Source organism: Semicossyphus pulcher, unplaced genomic scaffold (genome assembly GCF_022749685.1).
Source record: "Semicossyphus pulcher isolate SPU_LCO1_2020_fin unplaced genomic scaffold, fSemPul1.0.p SCAF_10, whole genome shotgun sequence".
Classification (NCBI taxonomy): domain Eukaryota; kingdom Metazoa; phylum Chordata; class Actinopteri; order Labriformes; family Labridae; genus Semicossyphus; species Semicossyphus pulcher.
This window is the reverse complement of record NW_027211604.1, coordinates 4,524,836-4,547,456: the sequence shown is the minus strand read 5'-3', so window position 1 is coordinate 4,547,456 and position 22,621 is coordinate 4,524,836. Positions and strand designations below refer to the sequence as shown.

General features: G+C 42.5%; 1 protein-coding gene across 2 annotated transcripts; it reads left to right on the top strand.

Annotated features, from left to right (window-relative positions):
- Positions 1-518: 518 nt before the first annotated feature.
- On the top strand, positions 519-21,955 carry LOC138601368 (E3 ubiquitin-protein ligase CBL-like). 2 transcript variants are annotated; one of them, XM_069672869.1, is made up of 15 exons: positions 519-997; positions 6,153-6,400; positions 10,047-10,193; positions 10,284-10,440; positions 12,052-12,173; positions 12,346-12,483; positions 13,988-14,075; positions 14,354-14,485; positions 16,059-16,268; positions 16,421-16,537; positions 16,794-17,086; positions 17,207-17,374; positions 18,974-19,077; positions 19,290-19,475; positions 19,565-21,955. In XM_069672869.1, exons 1-15 carry the CDS (start codon positions 854-856, stop codon positions 19,909-19,911), a joined length of 2,601 nt encoding a protein of 866 aa, XP_069528970.1. In that variant the 5' UTR covers positions 519-853; the 3' UTR covers positions 19,912-21,955. The 2 variants fall into 2 exon arrangements, with proteins under 2 accessions (XP_069528970.1, XP_069528969.1); XM_069672868.1 differs by having other exon boundaries at positions 18,971-19,077.
- Positions 21,956-22,621: the final 666 nt, after the last annotated feature.

Genomic DNA, 22,621 nt, shown 5'->3' with positions numbered 1-22,621 from the left:
GTTTTTAATGTCTAAGTGTCTGTGTTACCTTTGTCTAACCTGTCCTTGTTTTTAAGTTTAATATGTCTGTTTAGTATGTGTGTCTGTACTTTGAGAGCAAAGAAAACCCGGAGTCAAATTCCTTGTATGTGCCCACATACTTGGCCAATAAAGCTGATTCTGATTCTGATTTTGGGCCACTAATAACATCACTGTATCTCAACTGTAACTGTATTTTATAAATATGTATTTCATTCTATCTGGTTTAAAACATTTCTTTCATTTTTGCGTATGTAAAGCACTTTGAATTTCTTCTGTCAGATGAATAAAGCTTACTTTCTTGCCTATATAACAATAGGTTTCCCATTACAGCTTTGCCAGTTCATTGACCATGCCTTTATTTTGAAGGTCTCAGCCGGACATCCTTGTTTACTCTGTCTGCGGGCTTTTCGTTGGCTGAAGCTGCTGCACAACCTGTTTGTTGATCGCTCTATGTGGCTTATTAACACCCCGAGTTTATTATAAGCCGGGTTGATTTCTCGGGGGGCTTTAACTTCCCGTCGCCCGGAAGAGATAGCTAGACATCTGACAGCAGATACAACAACATAACGAGTATGTCCTGTGCTTTTATCAGGCGACGGATTTAAACTGAGAGGCTTTTCACATGTAGCTTGTTAGCTAGCTGCGTCGCGTACAGTGTACACACAGCCTTTTTGTTCTGCTCCTGAACTGCCTCTGCATGACAAATTAGCACCAGTGTTAAGGACAGAGAAGGCGCAAAACACAGCGGTTATTTTGTGGAAAAACGTGTCAAGAATAATTTCTGGTTGTCAACCTCAGCCCCGGGGCTAACCCCCGGTCGCCGACCGAATTAATGGCCGGAAATCCGAGGAGGGGCGCCGGTCTCATCGGCTTGATGAAGGACGCCTTTCAGCCCCACCAGCAGCCTCTCCAGCCTCACCAACCTGCAGTGGTCGATAAGAAAATGGTGGAAAAATGCTGGAAACTCATGGATAAGGTAATGACAAGTGTTTGTATCGTTAAAAATAAGGTTGAAAACAGAAAAAAGGGAACTGAAAATTACTTACTTTAGTTGTCAGTTATCAGCTGTTTCACATGACAAAATATTCACTGCCCTTTCCTCCTTTTCTTTGGCAAAATAAATGTTTAAATACGACCATATTACACCTGAACTTTTATGTTGGTTACATAAACACTCATTTTTTCTCACATTGAAACAAGAAGAATATTGGTCTTATTCTTTCCAATTACTTTTAAACATTGTGCAATTCTTCTCTGCATGATTTAATTTTAATCACAATAATACTACACACCATGTTTGTTTGAACATAACTGGTGCAATTTGCTGTTCATTTACCTGCTTAAAGTCCTATCTATCTATAATATAAAGTCTTTTTGTTTTATAATTATTATTATTTGTGTAGGGTTAAAATATCGTTAAAATCAGAAAAAGGGAACTGAAAATTCCTTATATTAGTCATCAATTATAAGCCGTTTCACATGACAAAATATCCACTGCCCTTTCCTCCTTTACTTGGGCAAAATACATGTTTAAATATGACCATTTTACACGTGAACTTTTATACATAAACACACATTTTCCCTCTTACATTTTAAAAAGAATTAGACTTGGTCTTATTCTGCGCAATTCCTTTTTTAATATTTTGCAATACATCTCTACATTAATAACATTTTAATCACTACGCACCATGTTTGTTTGAACATAACAGGTGCAATTTGCTGTTCATTTACCAAGTTTAAAGTCCTATCTACCTATTATAGAAAGGTGTACATAGTTTTTGGTGGATTTTATCATTTCTGTTGTGGTTTGCATTTCTGTTTATCACTTCCTTCTCTTTCTCTTTACCTGGACTCTTGAGCTTCTGTAACAAGTGAATTTCTCTGAGTTTGGCATCAATAGTGTTTATCTAATCTTATCTATATCTTGCAAGCATAAAAAGTGTTTTCCATGTTATGATGTATAATCTAATTAGGACACAGAAAACGAGGTCACAGTGATGCTCATCTGTTGATCTTTTTGCCTTTGCTTTAAGGAGAAAAAGCTTACTGAGGAGGAAACCTCATGTTTGGTGTTAGATCAAACAGATTTGGGTGTGTTTTATGGCAACAGGCTGGATTTGTGTTACTTATTGCGGACTGTCACTTTGGTTTAAAATTTTGCGCAAACTTAACTGAGCTAGACAGAAGAGATGTAAGCAACAAGAGATGAGGAGACACGCGTTTTCACTACAGATTAATTCAGGAGGGCTGGAGGAAGAGGAGAGACAGAAGTGTGATAAGACAGTACAATAATAACCTCACATGCCTGTGCAGTTCACTGTGCAATGGTGGCTGTGTTGCCTCCTTCACACCTACAGTATGAATGATGTGTCCTCATGTCAAATGGCACTGACTGCTCTCTTGTACTGCTTTTTTGAATTGCTACGTGTTAGGACTGTTGGATAACAATAAAAGTTTAGGTGTTTATTGCTTTTTTGCTATATCAAAAAGTTGGGGGAGTAGGGGCGCTGGTTTAGCTCAGCGTTTAAAAAAGCATCTCATACACAGGCAAAGTCCTCGGCACAGCAGCCCCAGGTTCGACTCCAACTCTCGGCCCTTTGCTGCATGTCATCCCTACTCTCTCCTCCCATATTTCTGACTCTATCTACTGTCCTTTCCAATAATAGTAAAAGCCCAAAAAATAATCATTATGATAAAGCTATTTGAGGTCTGCACAAGGTTATAATGCACAAAAATGCACATAAGTATGTTGGTTGTATATCCCTTGACTCGAGAGTATAGTTTTACAGCATGTTTCAGTTCTCTCAGGCCATGAAGCAAACTATAAAGTTAAAGTGCCCTGTTGTAAAGCAGAGTAAACATTAAAGTTCTCTATGTCACTGACTCTCACAGTTTATTAATACCTCTGTGCACAGCTTCCTTCCTGTTTTTACTAAAGTAAAGAGCCAACACACTTCATTTAACTACGCAAAACAAGGCTGATGTGAAAGCTACCAAAAGTCAGAAATCAGTTACGAGTGTGTTATAAGTATAGTGTTATTTTAGCCGACTGAAATAATAGACAAAACTATGAAAAGTCAATTTGTTAGTATGCTGATCTCTATCGGTCCATAACAGAGAAGTTTGCCAGTAGTGTGGTGTATTTGTTCCAAAGTCTAAACCAGTTTTTGAAGCCTTATTTATTGGTGACCTTTTGACCTTTCCTCTTGTGCCATCACAGGGACAAATATCCAAATTTAGCTCAAGACAGCGTGTAATCTATCTGGCAGATTTCCATGAAATTTCTAAGCACGATTAAGCTCCCAAAAGGGATAAGCCCTTTTTATTTCAATGACCCTGCAGCGTTTCATTCAGCACGAGGCTAACATTTTTAGCCGTGCTAATAAAAATAGAGATGTCCTCAGCTGATCCGAAAGAAGGGGCGTATTTTAACGGATCAGTTTAAGTTTAAATAAAGCAGATCAAAGTCTGATCCCGTGCTGAATCCCAGCGTCCAGCCTGTGGACTTGCAGACTCAGCTCTCGTGCACGTCAGGGGTGTATACTGTGACGTGTTACAGTAATCATGTAGAGTCTGCAAGGGCGTGAGACTGCAAGGTTATATAAGCTGCTGATTGACAGGCCTTATGATTCGTGTTACCTCTATACATCTACGTGTTTCTGTATCATGACGTGGTTGAATATTATCTCTGGCCTGTGTGATTCAAGTATCATTTGAAGAAGTTATTGTTTTATACATAGCTAAAGTTTGCTAGTGGAAAAACTACAATAGCACAATCCCAATGTCCACACTCACTGACTCACAGACTTTAAGGCTCCTTTCCCACAGAGTGTGTGATGGATTAGGGTGGTCCCACTGTCAAATCTTCAAGTGCATTTGGGCTCTGATGCAGACTCTTCAGCACCAAATTAGCCCTTTTCCGTGCAGACTTTCTTGTGTGAAATGCCTGTGGTTCACAAGGAAAATTGGCGACGTACGAAACGTAGTTGTCCTAAATGTAAACAAAGCACGAAACTAAAGCGTAAGGAGGAAAATCGGACAGTGGGAAGTTTGTCTGTGAGGGAGAACATCTGGCTTCTGGCTGGTGTGGCTATTTATTGCACGTTTGAAGTGTTGTTTGCATTTTCCGTCAAATAGCCACATAGGATTAACATTCATGGCCTCCCTGACATTTGTGTTTTAATTTACTGTCGATGTGTTATTGCAGTGCATCGTGTACTGTCACGATAGTTTGTTCATTTCCTCTTTTTCACACATTCTCGAGCCCTTATGGACTCTGTGAGGGTTCAGTGCTCAGGCTTTAGTGTCAAGACTGGGATTGGGCCATAGTCCTGTCCGTATTGAGGTGAATTGTGGGTAATTAAATCAGTGAAGTCTGCACCCAGATTGGTTCTTTCTAAAAGTCAGCAGAAAGTCTGCTTAAAGGCCGCTCTGGACGGGATGAATTGTGGGTTTGGAAAGCCCTCAGCGTCTGCAGACTTTGTGGGCGCATTCCCAGGACGTCTGCAGGAGTGTCGATGTGCAGACATTTGGATTTAGCTTTTATTTACTGTACTCAACTGTACTTTGGTCCATTGCAGCCTGTTAGTGTTGCAGTGTTGCTTTCCTTTAGTGCATTTAGAATCTGCATTGCAAGCATTTCACTTGAGTGAAATGAGAGTGTGTGTATTTGAGAAATAATTTGGTTCTGACACCTGGGTTGGCAAGAATAAGGAAGAAGCTATTCTTTCCTTTTTTTAAATACAAAATAGAGGAGCTGCTGCTATCAGCTGTCGGTAATTAACCTTAATTCTGTGATTAGGATAAGATAGATCTTTATTGTCATTGCGGTGCACAAGTACAGTACAATGAAAGTGGATGGTTGCCCATGACGTTGGGCGCTTTTCTGCTTTGAGTTTAAGTTTTTTCAGCTCGAGGTGTTCAGAGCGTTTCCTCAAAACGTGAGAAAAACGGGGCGCGAAAAACGCCCCTCTCATTGAAAACAATGAGAACCCCAGCCCCCCCTGCTGCTGAAACAAGCTCTGTCTGATCGGGCCCTCAGCTTGTAACACTGCTGGACAACCGGAATTGGACTAAGCCTTTTTGAAGTCCTAACAGCTCTCAGAATTAAGGATGCACGATATTATTGGCATGGTATCGGTATCTGCAGATTATGGCTTGAAAATGACATATCGGCATCGACAGATCTGCCGATATTTTCCGCCGATAAAACAGCGCTTTAATTCTGCCTGAATGCTCGATGTTCCCTAAAAAAAGAAAAGAAAATGTAAATAAATATGGCATTTTGTACATAACCAAAGTTTAAGTAGTTTTCTTATATTGCCCAGTGAATGTGTACATTTTAAAAAGCACTGTATTCAGTATTTCTGCGTCTGCCAGTGGGCCACTACAATAAGAGTAAGCATGATATCAATTCCAACTACAGGGGAGACGTGATGTTCTCTGCAATTAGGTGGAAAAAACATGTGCCTAATATATCAGTATTGAAACTACTATCTACTCGATGGGGCGCTGGTTTTAGCTCAGCGGTTAAAGAGCGCGCCCCACGTATCGAGGCACAGTCCTCGATACTGCGGCGCAGGGTTCGTCTCCGACCCTCGACCCCTTGCTGCAGGTCATCCCCTGCTCTCTCCCCTCATTTCCGACTCTATTCACTCTCCTATGATTAAAGGCATAAAAGGATAAAAAAATAAGGGGTGTTTGTTTAGCTAAAAACCGGCAGCCCATGTACGGTGGCTACAGTGCCATCCCCCTTTCTCTCTTTCCCTGTTTCCAACACTATCACTGACCTCTCTATAAATAAAGGCTTAACAGGCCCAAAAAATAATCTTTTAAAATTATAATAATAAACTTAAAAAATATGTATATATGTCTTCTCGATAGAAGGTTACTTCAAGTCAATTTTAGTCAAATCCTCTCACTTAAACTGTCTTTAATATCACATCAATAATTAAAGTTTAAACTAACTATTTACGCCTCTAGCAGGGCGGGCGTCTGGATTTCTATCAAGTACCTGGACATCATGAATAATTACTGCAAGCTAATTTGTTTCAGTGTACATATTGGCACCTGACTGATTTAGAAAGTTCCTGAAATTATCCTTTAACTCAGACTCTGTGTCTCCTCTCCAGGTGGTGCGTTTGTGCCAGAACCCCAAGGTGGCGTTGAAGAACAGCCCGCCTTACATCCTCGACCTGTTACCTGATACCTACCAGCACCTGCGCACCATCCTGTCCCGATACGAGGGCAAAATGGAGATCCTCGGGGAGAACGAGTATTTCCGTGTCGTCATGGAGAACCTGACGAACAAGACGAAGCAGACCATGAGCCTTTTTAAGGAGGCCAAGGAGAGGATGTACGAGGAGAACTCCCAGCCCAGGTAGGCTTAGTGTATCCTGATGACATGTCATTCATCCTTGTTGAGGCTATTGTTGCTGTTTGCTGCAGGGTAAAAATAGTTGTAGAGCAGGGAAAGTGTTTGATTAAGTGACAGATGTTACAAAGATCATCAGGCTTAACATTGTTTGAGTTGGCTGGAGATCATGATCATATAAACCTGTCTAATTGGCAGTTCTCCTGCTGACTCAGGCTACCCCTGTGTTAGAAGCAGTATAGTCTTAAAGTTAATTCATTACGGATTACTCGGCATATCAGTGCAGAATTGCGCTATGTTTTTTTTCATCAAGCTTTGTACACGTCGAGTCTGTTACAACTACAAGGAAGTAGCAACCTTACCCAAGATAAAAAGGGGAATTTAAAGTAGCTGTGTCTATTTCTGTCCGTCTGCATTGTGTAAAAAAAGGCCATGAAAACAGGATTCAGAGACGCATCCAGATAGATCATTTACATCGCAGTGGCCTCATTTTGAACAGCTATTGTTCTATTTGGTCGACATAAACTTGGCAGCGACCCACTGACATAATTACAGAGCATGTGTGGGCTTCGAGCAGTCATCTCACCACCACACGTCTAAAAAAAGAACGTTTCTGCTCCGTCAGCTTTTTTCATTTCTTGTGAAAAACATCACTCGTCCACAGAAGCTGCCGAGAAGTTTCTTCACACTTTCCATCGCCGTGATGAAATCATTTATCACGCACCATTTATCAGAAGTAGAGCGGCCAAGTGAGCAGACGTATAATCACTCATACATCTGATAGAGGCATGATTGTCGCAATCACGTCCACTTCCTCTCTTTCTCAGAAATCCTTTACTAAGCGAAAGTTCCTTCCTTTGACTCACTCAGATTTTTATCAAGCATTTCCTCACAGATGCTCTGCATCAACAACTGTTCGGTCTCCTGGGCTTTATTAAACACAAGCTTGTTAAATCAACCATCAAAGTTTAATCGTAGTCAGACCTCGGGGTTACACCTGTCGCAAGAAGGAAGATGTTTTTCTCGTGAAGCTTGTTTCCTCTTTTTGTTTGACTTGAATCCTTTAGTAGATTTTAAAGACTGTCTTTGACTAGGTTTGTGTTGGCTACATCCGGCTAATATCACATGAGAGGGGTTGATGTCGTACTGAGTATCATCACAGTTGGGATTCAGTTGTAGGCACGAGGCTGCACCTAACTGAAACTAGACTTTTGTTGCCAAGCAACCCAAACATTCTCCTGCACTCTGTGTCTACAGGTTACCACAGATCAGCTGTTTTTTTTATTATGTACATTTATCTGTTTGTTTTAAAGATGTTTTTATTGCAAAATACGTTTAATTACCTCATAAAAATCCTCCCAGGGCATCTCCTCCTTCTCCCTCATTAAAAAATCTGCATAGTCCCCGCCCACTCTTTACGACATTTCTCCTTTCGTAAGATTACAGCCGAAAACAAAACACGTCTCTGCCATCGTTTAGTGGTGACTTGTTGAAACTTAGCAGCTTTAAATGTTGTAATCAGTATTAGTAATGTTAACGTCAGTAGTCAGTTGTGAGTTTGCAAAGATTACGATGACGGTTACAGCTGGCGAAGTGGTTGCCATAGGTTACACATAATGATATGCACAGCGTCTCCCCGTCCATTAACAGGATTGGCTCCTTAGGTTTGTGACGTCTCAAACCTGCCAATGTGAAAACGTGTTGTTCAGCCTGTCCTTGGTACACTGCAGGTTAAAAGCAGACAGGCCCAGCCGTGGAGATGTTTAGAGATAAAAATTAGATAAATTAGAATAGATTTACTTTATTGTCCCAGAGGGGAAATTCACCCCACAACAAGACTGACAACAGAAAATCTGAGCTGAAACTAATCTGGTATTTATTGGTGACGAATCTACTGATTATTTTCTCCCATAAGCAATCATTTCTTTGGACTACAAAATGTTGAAAAATGTCACTCAGTGCCATTTAAAGGCCATTGATGATGTCCATGAAAGTTGTGTTTTTCCCGCAACCCAAAGGAATTAATTTTACTGTCGTAGAGGAGCAAAGAAACCAGGAAGTATTTAAATTTGAGAAGACTCAGGACAGTTTTTGATTTGTTGACAAATATATATCAATTGTTGTATAGCTTTAACTTAAAAGTAATTGTTATCAAGATATCAGGCATATCTTCCACAAAAGAAATGTAGGATCTGTAGGCTGGCGACCGGAGTGTAGTACGGTTAGTGTTCTGGTTTCCGTTTGTACTAAGCTTGTAGTCTGAGTATTGACCAATCACATATCAGCAGGTTGCGGCGTATGCAGGAAAAAACGTAGTTAACGAAAGGTAATGCACCGTAATGACATCCCGGCTCTCATCAGCAGCTGTATGATGAGGATTAAGCTTCTTATTCATCTCTATAAACAGACTGACTGTGACATCAGCTCACAATCTGTTCTCCATCTAAATTCATCTTGAGATTAACTCACTTGATGCTGTGTCAGCGTTTAGATTTCCCGACTTTCTCGTGTGAATCAGAAACGATGGATCCGACCTCTGTTCAACAAACTTCTCATTTTAAAGTAGTTTTTTTCTTCTCTTGAGGACAGACCAGCTAGCAGGGAACGTTCCCATAACATTGGCTAACATTACTTACAAGCTCTAATACGTTTGAAAGAAAATGTTTTAATCGAATATTCAAAGAACGTTTTAAGGACGTTTATCATTTCAAATAAAGTCCTTTTAACGTTAAAACTTAAACTAAGACAAAACGTATTAATTGCAACATTCTGAGGATCTTTTCAGGATGTTCTTGAAGCCTGGGATGTCAGAACGCCTTTTATAAAACATTTGCTCAATGTAAAAAACAAATGTGAAAAAACAAATGTAGAACATGCTGACTGCGACATCCTGAGGATCTTTTCAGGATGTTAGTACGGCCCGAACTATCAGAACGTGATTTATAAAAGTGAAGATGTTTTTAAGAGAACGCTCCTGCTATTAAAAGGATCATTCTGGGAACCAAATAAAAACTTCCCGCTCAAAACATTACCAGAACATCTCACGTAACATTCTGAGAACGTTAGAACGAAAAATGTCCAGCTGGGAGACCTGACAAAGAACAATGAACCACAGAATGACGCCGTATCTTTTGCAGACGTGTTTGAGGGGCGAAATTCGCTTCACTTTTGATCTGAACACACGGTCGCTTCTCGAGTTGCTAACTGGACTGTAAACAATGCAGCGCAGCGAACAGGAAGTCTTGGCTGGAAGTCGTTTAATCGCTAAACTCTGGCTCAACCAGAATGCCTGCGAAATTCACCGTCACTCCCAGATGCCATGTTGTCGTCAGACTATAGCCGATATTAATAACTGCAAAGGAGTCTGACTGTTTGATTGTTTTTAGAAAAGGCCAGGTTAAAGCTTTACACCTCTGACCCCCACAGTCATAATAAAAGCAGAAAGCCCAATAACCCTGAACATGTCAAAGATTGAACGGTATTTCTTTACGTTGAAGTTTGTGGAATTCAGACGAAGTGACATCTGGAAGAACAATAAACTCATTGTCTTGTATAGTAATTGATAAGTAATGTTTGTACTCTTGTGAACCAATATTAGTCTTCTAATAACAATCGCTAACTCGTATTTGTTTCTTTCGTTCCTGTCACTCAGGCGAAACCTCACCAAGCTGTCTCTGATCTTCAGTCACATGCTCGCAGAGCTCAAAGCCATCTTCCCCAACGGCTTATTTCAGGGCGACAACTTCAGGATCACCAAAGCTGATGCTGCAGAGTTTTGGAGAAGGTCATTCGGAGACAAGTGAGTCAAATATTAAAGCTGTCAAAAGAGGAACTTGTGACTGTTAAAATTAAACGTACTAACTTTCTGACCTCCTCCCACGTTCCACAGGACCATAGTGCCATGGAGGACGTTTCGCCAGGCCCTCGACGAGTTTCACCCCATCAGCTCGGGTTTGGAGGCGATGGCTCTGAAGTCAACCATCGACCTCACCTGCAACGACTACATCTCTGTCTTTGAGTTCGACATCTTCACCAGGCTCTTCCAGGTGAGACTCATTACACAGAGCGCTCTGGGGTCACAAAAGTAGGAACTGAAAGAAGGGATAAAAAGATCATCAAAAATGTTGGAGTTTTGAGTCTGTCTTTATTGTTTTGACACAAGAGTGCCAAGCTGGTGTGGTTCAGCTGAAACCTCTGTGTGGATGCAGAAGTAGACGAACTGAGAGCCTGAAAACAAATTCATGATCAAGGGTTAAGTTCACCCAAAATAAAGGAAGTATAAGTCACTAAGGGTGTCAAAACGTTCTGTACTTTTTAAGATCACATGTTTCTTGGCCTTTCATCCGCACAGGTTTTCAGGTCACTGAAACTGGCTTGTGACGTCAGGCTGTGCGCCGTTATCTCCTTCGTGAGGCGACAAAAACAGTGATGCTTCTAGCCTTGCTAACTGGACTTTTTATATTTACATTTTTTATATTGAGGAGCAGAGGCGGAGGGGGATTTTTTCAGACTTTTGATTGGCCGTAACTTTTTCTTTTTCTCCTTAGCATGACCGGGTTATATCGCCGCCTGTTGGTGTGGCATTCTCGTGACAGTGTTTCTGTTGTGTTTTTGTTTGGATGGAGATTTTTTTATAACCGTGCTTGTGTGGACGGGATTTTTTTTTTGGAAGCGAATGAGGGAAAAACTCAGTTTTGAAAAATACCTGTGTACGTGTAGACATGGCCTAAGATGTAGTTCTGATTGTTTTACAGCGGTTATGCTCTAAGAAACAATCTTTTTCGCTCACACACAACCCCACAGGAAGGTACAGGGTTTAGTCTGAAGCCGCGCTTCATCCTGCTGACTGTGTGCGTCTGTCTGCTCCGCCCTCCGTCACACCTGAAGCTCTTACACAGCAACGACACAGCAGACTGTTTTGTGAAGTCCCCTTTCACGTCTCATAAAGATGCAAAAGTTACGTTAGCGTCTGTTACAGACAGAAGTTTCATTTAGCCCCGACCTGAAACAAGAAGATGACCCAGTTTTTCATACCTCAGAGTTCTCTTTTGTTGCCGTGTTTTTTTTTTACTAGTATCGTATGGAAGTTTAAAATTCTGGTATCGTGACAACTCTAAAAGTCACCTGCAAGTCTGATCCAACAGGCTCATGACTGTCTATAAATAAGTTCATTTTTGACTGTTGATCACAGAGGTGGTTTATTTATTATTGAATTTGCATAGGTGTTCTCTTATGAACAACTAATTAAAGGCGCCGTGTAGAATTTTCTTGTAATAACAGAAGTTATTTTCATCATATTATTTATATTCTTCCTGTTGAACGCAGCTTCCTCCTCATAAAACATTTAAGAATCTGTTTTTCTGTGAAAATATCTTCCGTCCATGTTTTTATTGTCAGTAGTCTCTTAGTACAGTAGACTCTTCCTGCCTGCCTTTGCGTACACATTTGTAGCCCCGGCCTGTCACTCAGTGGAAATATGCAAAACCTTCATCAGGATGTTGTGTGGTGGATTTACTCGCATTAAAAAATAAAAACAAAGCTCTGTAGTGGAACTAGAGGTCAAAACTGTAAACTATACTGAATGATCCTGAAGCTAAGCTGGTTCAACAGTTGATATAAGACTTTTGTGTATGTGTGTTTGTGTGTGTGTTGTGTAGCCATGGTCGTCTCTTTTAAGGAACTGGAACAGTCTGGCCGTCACACATCCGGGTTACATGGCCTTCCTGACCTACGACGAGGTCAAAGCTCGACTGCACAGATTCATCCACAAACCTGGCAGGTGAGACACAGACGAGACAGACTGAACAGTTTGACAGCAAAAATGTCAGCATCATCAGCCTGTTTGGACTAGAAAAATGTTTTTCATATGATTCCTAAACCCATTATACATATAAGTTTAACTGTACGTTGTCTGTATGAATTGTTGGTTAAGATTTCTGTCCTCCTCTCAGCTATATCTTCAGGCTGAGCTGCACTCGGCTGGGCCAGTGGGCCATCGGCTACGTGACGGCTGATGGGAACATCCTGCAGACCATCCCCCATAACAAACCACTCTTTCAAGCCCTCATTGATGGATACAGAGAGGGATTGTGAGTCCCACTACAACACACTGTCAATGCACCAATTTATTCATTTTAGGACATTAAGTCATAGGTTAAACATGCCTCTTGGGATGGGGGAAAAATATTAGAGACAAGTCCAGAGAAGCTCTTTTGAATCAGCATATTAAGGAGCTGTTATTGACTTTTACTGTGTTTATAATGAAGTTTAAAGATAGTGAAAGAGCCCCAGCACAAAGTACAAGTGTGTAATCTTTGCACGTGTGAATGCAACCCACTGAAAACAAAAGATACCACAACTAATTGTTACCACTGCTCTGAGACAGCAGAGCATTAAGGCCGTAGTTTGACAGTCTGCAGTCTTTAAATCATTAGATAATAATAATTAATACATTCGTAATAGGTTTTATTGATTACTGCATTTCCCACAAGGACGCTTTATGTTTATTGGGTGAACTTTAACAAACACACATTGTAGTTATTACAACATTTTTCTTATAATTATGCAGAGTAAACTTCCAAAACTTGAAGTCTGTATGGATTTCTTTACTTCTCTGTCCCCCACTTCCAAGTTCGCATACGAGTGCTTACTTTTTAACAGAAAGTAACAATAAAACAAGTTACACAATCTTAAGTCTTATCACATCTCCATTACTGTCCAGAAATCTGGTCTCGCGCTTCAGAACAAGAGCTAAATAAGATCCAGCTCGCCCAAAGCAGAGCTGCCATCTGGCTCCTCACTGCTCAACAAGGGACAGTGTGGACGAGATGCATGCAAGGCTGTCACGGATCAGGGTGGAAGAGAGACTTGCATGTAGCCAGCTCTAGGGCTGCAAGATATATTGTTTAACAATTGCAATGTGTGCATGTGCAATAGTCGCTTCGCCAGAAGTGAGATAGTGAAGCAAAGTAAGTGAAACTCGTCAACTTTTATTGTTGCCTGGTGCAAAACGAAAACTCGCCAGTTTCTCGTTTTCTGTGATTTGTTTACAGAGACAGTCCGTCTCTTCAGCAAAGCACAGAGTGAACTGACCTGAGTCTTTAGCCCCTTTTACAATGCCATTTCAAGGCGGGATGTGCATCACCTGCCGGTAAACTGTAAACATGCACGCGACGCTGCTGCCTTCACGGATCCTGTCGGAGGGATGATCGAGGCAGACGCTTCGTTATGCGACGTGGTTTATAAGTCAGTGTGTTCCCATTATCAACGGCACCTGGTCCCAGGGCCCGGTAACGCTGTTGCTACATAAAGCGGACGTGCTGCAGAGTGTTAACTGTTAGCGGCTACACCTGCAGCATACACAGCTGTATTTTTTTAAATCACAATTAATATCGTAGAACTTAAGTTATAATACACGTGTGAATACACATCAAAGCGGTATTCATAGACTTCAAGCTGTCCACATCGATGTTTTTATCTGAACAACAGAGAATTATCTCCAGCTCTGCCGACTCCCTCGTCTCTACAGAGCGTTTCAGCGCCTTTTCACTCATTGTGCTAGTTGTACTGATATGTGTGTGTTTGCTCCTCTAGCTATCTGTTCCCAGATGGTCGTGCACAGAACCCAGACCTCACAGGGCTGTGTGAACCCTCTCCACAGGACCACATCAAAGTTACTCAGGTTTGTTTCGTCGGAAAACCACTCAACCTCTTTCTTGTGCCACAGGAAGCTGTTTTTAGTTTACAAGTGCTTTGGTCAAACCATGTGAAAGGCACCGTGCAATACTGTAATATATATACTGTTGTACTGCCTGATTGAAGTAGACGTAGACGGGAATAAAACCAAACATTGTTTATAAATTTAAGACTTAATATGATGAAGAATCCTTCTTTGTGTAAACTGTGTAAACAACTACAAATATAAACAATGTGTGTCTTCCTCCTCCGTCCCCCCTGTAGGAGCAGTATGAGCTGTACTGTGAGATGGGCTCCACGTTCCAGCTCTGTAAGATCTGTGCAGAGAACGACAAGGATGTGAAGATCGAGCCCTGCAGACACCTGATGTGCACCTCCTGTCTGACTGCCTGGCAGGTGAGGCTATAAAGTTTTATTACATCGTTTTTTAGCAGCTTCTGGCACTCAAAAGGGAAGTACATCTTTTTCCCCTGCTGTTAACTTTTATTTAAATCACGCTCTGCGGTTTCAGTCAAAAATTCTCAACTGAATAAAAAAATCCCGTTTTACATTTCCTCATATTTAAACGAGCAGCTTCTCTGTTTCCTGATCAAATCCTCCTTTTAGAAATGTAATACTAAAACGAGCTTCCTCCATGTTTTATCTTTTTATTAAGCACAAGATGCATTTCCACATCACTGGCTTCTCTCTTCTCTTGCAGGGATTTTGTTGTGATTCAGAAGTTATTTCAAGTTCCTTCCTCTTTTATCTCTGTTAAACTACCATCAATAAAACTTCACACTTCCTGCACAAATGTTTCACAATAAAAGCTTTTCAAAGGGCCTTAATCTCTTCCTGTTTTCATGGCCTTTTCATTTGAAACATATCAAAGATGGGCTGAGCTTCTTTGATGACTGTACTCTCTAAAAAAGGAAACGTTTGGTATATTTAGGGGGGAATTCACAAAAGGATTTGCTGCTAAACTCGTGCAAATGACACAAAAAGACTTCGCCTCATTCTCAGTTGAAGTGCGCTGCAGAGCAAACAGCATCCTCGTGCTCTGGTGCTGTTTGCGTGTATTTAAATGAGTCATTGCGCAAACATTCAAATTTGGCCGCTTTCTATGTAAATGAGCCTCGTGACAAAAAGCAAATAATCCCCAAACACCAGCGCTAACAGCACCGCGCAGTTAGAGTGAAAATATTACCACCTGCAGGGAGCTGGTGGGAACTGCAGCACGGTGTTATAAGGAGGTTCGACTGATCATGACGACCCGTTTTGTGTGATCAAAAAATGCATTTGTCTGTAAATATAATCTGATAATAAGATTTTTAATTATTGTTATAATTGGGAGACCAATCAGTCGGGGCTGTGCGAGGCTCAACCCCACACACTGGCACACTTTGTCCACATGTGTGGAGACGGTCTGCAACCGCTCCGCATGACAGGGATTATTATCTGGACGAGCTGCTGTTGAGCGCTCGTTTAAACAAATGAAGCTGCGTTACAGACAGTGAAACTAGTAAACATCTGTCGAGATCGGACTTTACAATAAACTGTTAAAAGAGCTGCCCCCTCCTCTACCTGCTCATCATCGATCTGTGGACGGATTGAGATCCGTCAGTGTGCGCTCAGCTGATGCTTGAGGGCGCAGCACGGCGCAACAGAGAGTGGAGGTGCAGACAGCTTCTCTTCACAAACAGACACAAAACGAGCAAACTGCACGGATCTGTGAAACTTCATGGAGGTGTTTGCGCTTGAATATCATCAGTGCAATTTGCTTTGTGAATCGGACCCTGAGACGGAGCAGATAGCGAGGGCAAATGATACGCAATCAATGGAGCCATCAGCAGCCGCAACTCATTCTTAGTGAATTCCCCCCTTAGTGCATTGATTGGTGCATTAGTATGACATGACTGTTGCTGATGAAATTTGAAAAGTTTCTGGTATCTGACAAAGATTTAAACTTTGTTTCCCGTGTCTGTTTCAGGAGTCGGAGGGTCAAGGCTGCCCGTTTTGCCGCTGTGAGATTAAAGGCACAGAGCCCATCGTGGTGGACCCCTTCCACCCGAAGGCCAGCGGGGCTTCCTTCGCAGGTTTCCAGGGGTCGAGCAGAGCAGAAGCTGCCGGAAATGACGAGGAAGAGGACGATCGCCTGGAGGACCAGCACCTTGTCATGAGCAGGCTGGCGTGCAGCAAGGTAAGAGAAGCACATGCAAAAGGTGTATTTGCATGTTGTAGAACTGTCTTTGTTTTATAGACCATTAGATCTGAATAAGCCTTTCCATTACAGTTAAATATCTTTGGTTTGTACCATGCATCCTCTCTCTAAATGTAAATGTGTGTGTGCAGGTTGAGCGTCCTGCATCCCCAGTGTCTCAGCTGCCTCCTGTTCCCCCCCGACTGGACCTCCTGCAGCAGAGACCCACCAGCTCGCACAGCGCACAGAGTCAGGGAGCCACACCCAAGGTAAGGACCGGTCTTTCAGACACCCGCGGTGGATGAGTCAGACTTGAGGTTAGACAGATTCACATAACTTCAAGCCTGTTTTAAACATAATCGTGAAAAAAATCCTTTACTAACTAGAGTCCACAAAAAGACGGGGGAAACTCCAGAGTCCTTGTTTCTTCATTGATAACTCCCTTAATGTGTTTATGAGCAAAAATAATAAAACAGGAAGTTATTACAGTTCTTACACCATCATCCTCTCCTTCCTCCTCCCCAGATGTCAGCCACTCACAGAGACAAGCCTCTACCTCTGCCTCCAGCCCTGAGAGAGCTGCCCCCTCCTCCCCCTCCAGAGCGCCCCTCCCTGCTCGGCCAGGACTCCAGACTCCAGAGGAGACCCCTGCCCTCCACCCCCGACCAGCCCGCCTGGGCCTCCAACTACATGGTGCCACGTCCGGTAGCTAAGACCGCCCTGTCAGCGTTGTCCCCCATCCCTCAAAGCAACGGGACCATGGGAGAGGGAATCAAACCCCAGGCAGCTACTAACGCCGTCTACTGCCTGGCTGCAAGGTACGGACCTCTGCTGTTAGCTGCAGGAGACTGGAAGTAACAAACGGAGAAACTGATTTATAAACCACATGTAAAAAAAGGTTGAGTCAATCCCAGCATGCTTTGTCTATGCATGATCAGGTCTCTGCCAACATCAGCGATGTCGACCCCAGAGAGGCCGCCGTCTGACTGCGAGGAGAACGAGTACATGAGTCCCACCTCTCTTCCTGCCTCTGGTGCTCCCTGGGTCATAACAGGCTCCTTAGTGCCCCCTCCACCGGCTCAGGCAAACCACCACAATGATGTCAGGTAAACAGAAGAAAAAAACATTGATGCAAGGGCTATCAGGGGTCACACATATATATCCCAGTGTGGAAATCATGGGCGTGTGGTTAAATTGTTCAGCCACTGCAGGAAGCTAACGAAACATAGCATAATGTAGCATGTAGCTAGTTTGTTTTCACTGTTCTATGACCTCAGGGGTGAACTTAACTTTTGCACTGCGCTGACACTACATGCAAGCTCCATGTTACTTTTGCGGTTGACTACGATCTGTCAAATAGATATGTTATAACATAACAACAAGGATGATAACAAGAGGACATTCAGATGAAGCAAGCTGCGTTCAAAGACTAAAATATGCACCATTAAAGAAAGAGCAAAAATACACAGTTAAATATTAGGATGGAACAAGGTTAGAAAAGTGAAATGACCACAGGGCTTTTGGAATTTGAGCAAAACTATGAAGTAGTTTGATGTTTTGGGCGACTGTCACGCTAATCCCAGATTTAGTGAAATCCGTAAAAACTGTAGAACTATACACTGATCAGCATGCGCACCCTGACCTGTCTGCAGCCACGCAACCCCATACGCAACAAACTGGGATGCTCTGTGTGTTCTGACACCTGTCTATCAGAACCAGCGTTAACTGTTTCAGCAGTTTGAGCTACAGTAGCTCTTCTATTGGATCGGACCACACGGGCCAGCCTTCGCTCCTGAAGCACATCAGTGAGCCTTGGCCGCCCCCTCTTGTCACGCGGTTCACCGGTTTACCTTCCTTTGGCTCTTTGTGGTAGGTACTGACCACTGCAGACCGGGAACACCCCACAAGAGCTGCACTTTTGGAAATGCTCTGACCCAGTCGTCTCGCCGTCACACTCTCGTCAAAGTGGCTCACATCCTCACGTTTTCCTGCTTCCAACACGTCAACTTCAAGGACAAAAAGTTCACTTGCTGCCGAACATATCCCACCCACTGACCGTTGTAACGAGATAATCAATGTTATTCACTGGACCTGTCAGTGGTCATAATGTCATGGCTGATCGGTGTATAAATATAACCAAACCTAGGCTACACAATTCAACCCATCCTTCACGAGTGAGGTCTAGATTTGGGTCTGTTATTCTGCTAGAGGCTCGTGTTACCTCGAGGCTCAGAAAGATGAGCAGCAGCTCACTTCTTTCTAACAGCATGAAGCTAATAATCTAATGCATTGCCTCTCAGGAGACAGTTTATTTTAATTTTCCTGTATCATTTAACCATAATGAAAAAGTGTCTTTGAAACTAAGGAATCTGATACTGATAACTCACTGAATATAATAAGATTATACTCAGCAAGCAGGCTGATAACTGGCCTGTGTTGCGCATCAGAGTAATACTGGATTAACTGCTGCGAACGTGCAGTTATCTTTGTGTCCACCAGGGGGCTCTGCAGCCTCACGTCTGTTTTCACACACCATTGTTAAACCCTCAGACTCCCTGCCTTTCACTGCTCATTCTCCTTTAAATTGTTTACTCAAGAAGGTGTAAAAAGCAGTGGATGGCAGTGGCAGCACAGGGTTCCTGCACATTTAATGAGGCTTAAATAATTTTGATTTGATGATTTACTTGCTGTCTTTTTCCCAGCAGTGAGGTTGTTGGCAGCGACTCTGAGGACCCCCAAGTGTACGAGTCCATGTGTAATATTCAGGCCCAGGCGGGTTCCTCTGAGACGGCACAGGCCCCTGACCCGGGTAACACTCACACCTCATTATCACAGAGAAAATACAGGGGGATATTTTGCTGTTAAACTCTAGTCTTCTTATTCTACCAGTATTTCTCTGAGTAAGTTAATTACTTTACTTTACTCTTTTTTGGGGGGGAAATACTTCATATTTTAGTCTGAATGGGAGCAGTTTTTTGTGTTTTGATTAAAGGTATTTATAGATTGATTTTTGTTTCCAAGACCCCCCTCAGCATCCAGCTCCAGTTCCCCAGGAGAAGCAGGAGGAGAGCAGTGAGGAGGACGTTTACGAGTACGACTTTCCCCGACCGATCGCCCCTCCCGCCCCCACCAGAAGAGCCTTGTCGGAGATCAACGGCCCCTCTGCTGCCTTCAGCACTCTCAGCCTGGACGGTCCTGTAGAAGCCAGTATGTATCTTTACAATTAAAAATGTATATCTATAAAATAAAAATAACTTTACTATTTTTTATTATCTTCTTTACCTGTGTGTTTCCAGGTATGTTTGCAGCAAGTGTCGACCCTGAACGCCCCCCTCAACCCCTCCCGCGTCGAGCCAACTCTGACCGGCGACCTCGCCCTGCAAACCGTGATTTCTCCTCTCCATTACCCGACCTCCCTGGTCCCTCTACTTCCTCTGCCTCTGCCTCCCCAACCCCTCCTCCACCTGCTCCTCCTCCTGGAAGCCTGGCTCTAAACGGGGAGATTGAATGCCTGATGTCCCAGGGCTACTCCATCCAGGACATCCAGAAAGCCCTGATGATCGCCCAGAACAACCTGGAGACGGCCAAGAACATCCTGCGCGAGTTTGTCTCCATCCCCTCCACGGCGCACATCGCCACATAGTCGCTCCAGGCCGACCCCGCCCTCTCTGTCTTGTCTCTGTCTCCACTCTGTGCCATTATAACGGATAAGCATTTACCAAGCACTTTCCTGCAGGGCCAAAAGGGTTTCCTCTGAGGAGTTATGCTGCGTTCAAATCATATCAGATGATCCGGACAAACGGGTTTACAACTAACATCATCTGCAGGTTCTGGTAATTGAAATACTCGCATCCAAAATCATTCCTAACAAACGCTGAATGAACTGCGACAGGTATTACTTTCTCTCCTGTGAAAATGTGTTATTTGGATGATCTTGGATACTGTTATGCTAACGCCAAGTGGTTGAAAATGCCTCAAAATCTCTTGTTTACTCATTTCGTCACTTGAAGATTGAGGTTTTTGGGCACTGAAGAAGCATAAAGTTCCCCTTTTTGCCAAGTTCGGGCAGCTCCGTCGAGGCAGAGATGTCCGATATGACCTGAACGCAGCATACGTGGATGAACGAAGCCTTGTAATGTGAGCTCTCTGTAGCCGAGCTTTGACCCTGTTGTACTTCGCTGAGGTCCACTCGTGCTGTGGCAGTGTTTCCCCTCAGTCTGAGTACGTCTCTCTCATTAAGCTAAATGTTGAAGCTACAGTGACTTCGCTCAGCACAGGGATCGTTGTTTCTTCAAACTCGTTGTCCCGCTGCTGGCAGCCATTCAGTTTTGGTGCTTTACGGGCTTATTGGCAAAATTGTGGCGTACGAAAAAAATGTAGCGACACAAGTTTCGGTCGGAAATTAGTGATTAACTCAGTGGCGTGTGTGTGCTCATGCTGATGAATGTGAATGTTCAGTCGCGGTGCAGTATCGCAGGGCTTCATGTCGTACGCGTCACTGTGGCTCGCTCTTCTTTGATGGTATTTGATAAGTCAGACGTGACTCCATGTTTCCGGCTCGATGATGGCTCTCTAATGAAATAACAAGTTTAATGTTTCAGTACTCTCATGAGGTGTTGTGCTGTGTGTAGTACTAACAAACGGCTGAAGTTTCAGGACTTTATTTTGTCATTAATCCCATGATTGCCCGCCGTCGTTCCAGGTGGTCTGACACTGAAGGCTGGTTTATTCTCTCAAAAGCTTCTTATAGTTTCTTACTGAAAAACAAAAGGACTTGAACATGAGCTTTTTGATCTCTTCTCACTTTTTCAGCGTCACATTTGAACCCAGAACGGCTTCAGTGGAGTCGCTGAAAGTACATTAAAGTTTTAGGGCAAAACCTGAGGGTTGTGTTTTCAGGTGGACTCAGGTACTCGGTTATGAGCCAGGGTTGAATGTAATGAAGCAGCAGACGCTACAGAACACACAGGGATGATTATATAATGTCGGCAAAGTTTCACCATATTTGATATTTAAAAACCCCTTTTGCAATCCGGTCCCCTGCCCCATTTACCTCCTCTAATTTTAAACTTTGGAGATCTCTACTTTGGTTACAATAATCACATCAACGGACGGCTATCTCATGTAACCTGGGGCATTTCAGTCACTTACCAATTCACAAATATAGTCGCCAGATAAAGGAAATTACCAGGCGTCTAAGCAACTTATCAAATGAGAAGAAAAAGCAATTATTTCTCGATGGACTGTAAATTAATCTGCATCTATTTTGACAATTCATTAATAATTTGAGGAGTAAACATCTAACTTTTCTTAGCTACAGATTCTCAACGTTTGGATCAACAGATTTATTTTTAATTGCACAAACTGAAGACATCAATTGGGGCTTCTGGAAATTGTACTAAGCAGGATTTTTTGCAGCTTTCAGATTTTTAATTGACCATAATCAAGAAAATGATCAGCAGATTAAAAGCTAAAGAAAGTTATCTGTAGTTGCAGCCCAAGATGAATGATTTTAATTTTGAACTTTACACCCACCGTACAGCGTTTTCAGTCATGCCAGCGTTGTAGCTTCAGAGTCGTAGCTCAACATGAAGTATTTTGGTTCAGAGAAAAATCTTTACAACTATTGGATTGATCAGCACAAGTTTTAGTGCTTCCTTACGCATATTAACCAAACCACAGGATCATGATCAGGGAAAAGATGAAAAGATGCCTGAGTCATCATCACAGCAGGGGGTCCGATGAGTGCAGAATACAAATATGAGGGAAGTTTCATTATATTGTGCAAGTTTCGAAACACGGCCAGAAACTAGACCAGTCTCAGTCATTTCCACTTCCTCATCTAAACATCTGTGAAGCGTCCCGCTTAACTATGAGTGCAATTCTTCTTTTTCCTGGTAGAAATTGATCCTAAATCGTCACTTTCTACTCCTGCAGTAACATGAAAATGTGCCTTCTGTCACTCCTGACCTGCACATGAGAGCAGACAAACCAAACCAAAGCTCCACTTTTACTGTTTTAAAAGAAAATCTACAGTTTCTGCTTTTAATAGGAGCTTTTTCTTACAGTGTTAGTTTCTGTATTCAGATAATTACAAGAGTTTGCAGTTAGTTCTCCACATGGGGTCCTTAAATATGCAGAAAACATCACGAGGATCAAAGACGGATAAGCAGAGCCCAATCTAACATTTATGTTGTAAGGCCAAACTTGAGTTAAATATATACAGATTCAGACTTTTTTCTTTATAAAAATACCTAAACTAGGCTGATAAACATATTTTTTTGCCTACTCTACTCTGGACTTTGCTCCCTAGTGGACAAACAATATAATATATATAGCAACGTTTCCAAATA

What these genes read in the sequence shown, in the direction of transcription:
- LOC138601368 (XM_069672868.1), top strand. Translation starts at nt 854, where the DNA reads ATGGCCGGAAATCCGAGGAGGGGCGCCGGTCTCATCGGCTTGATGAAG. An exon ending in GAGGAGAACTCCCAGCCCAG is followed by an intron (nt 6,401 to 10,046) that starts GTAGGCTTAGTG and finishes CCTGTCACTCAG; the next exon opens with GCGAAACCTCACCAAGCTGT. An exon ending in GGACGGTCCTGTAGAAGCCA is followed by an intron (nt 19,476 to 19,564) that starts GTATGTATCTTT and finishes GTGTGTTTCCAG; the next exon opens with GTATGTTTGCAGCAAGTGTC.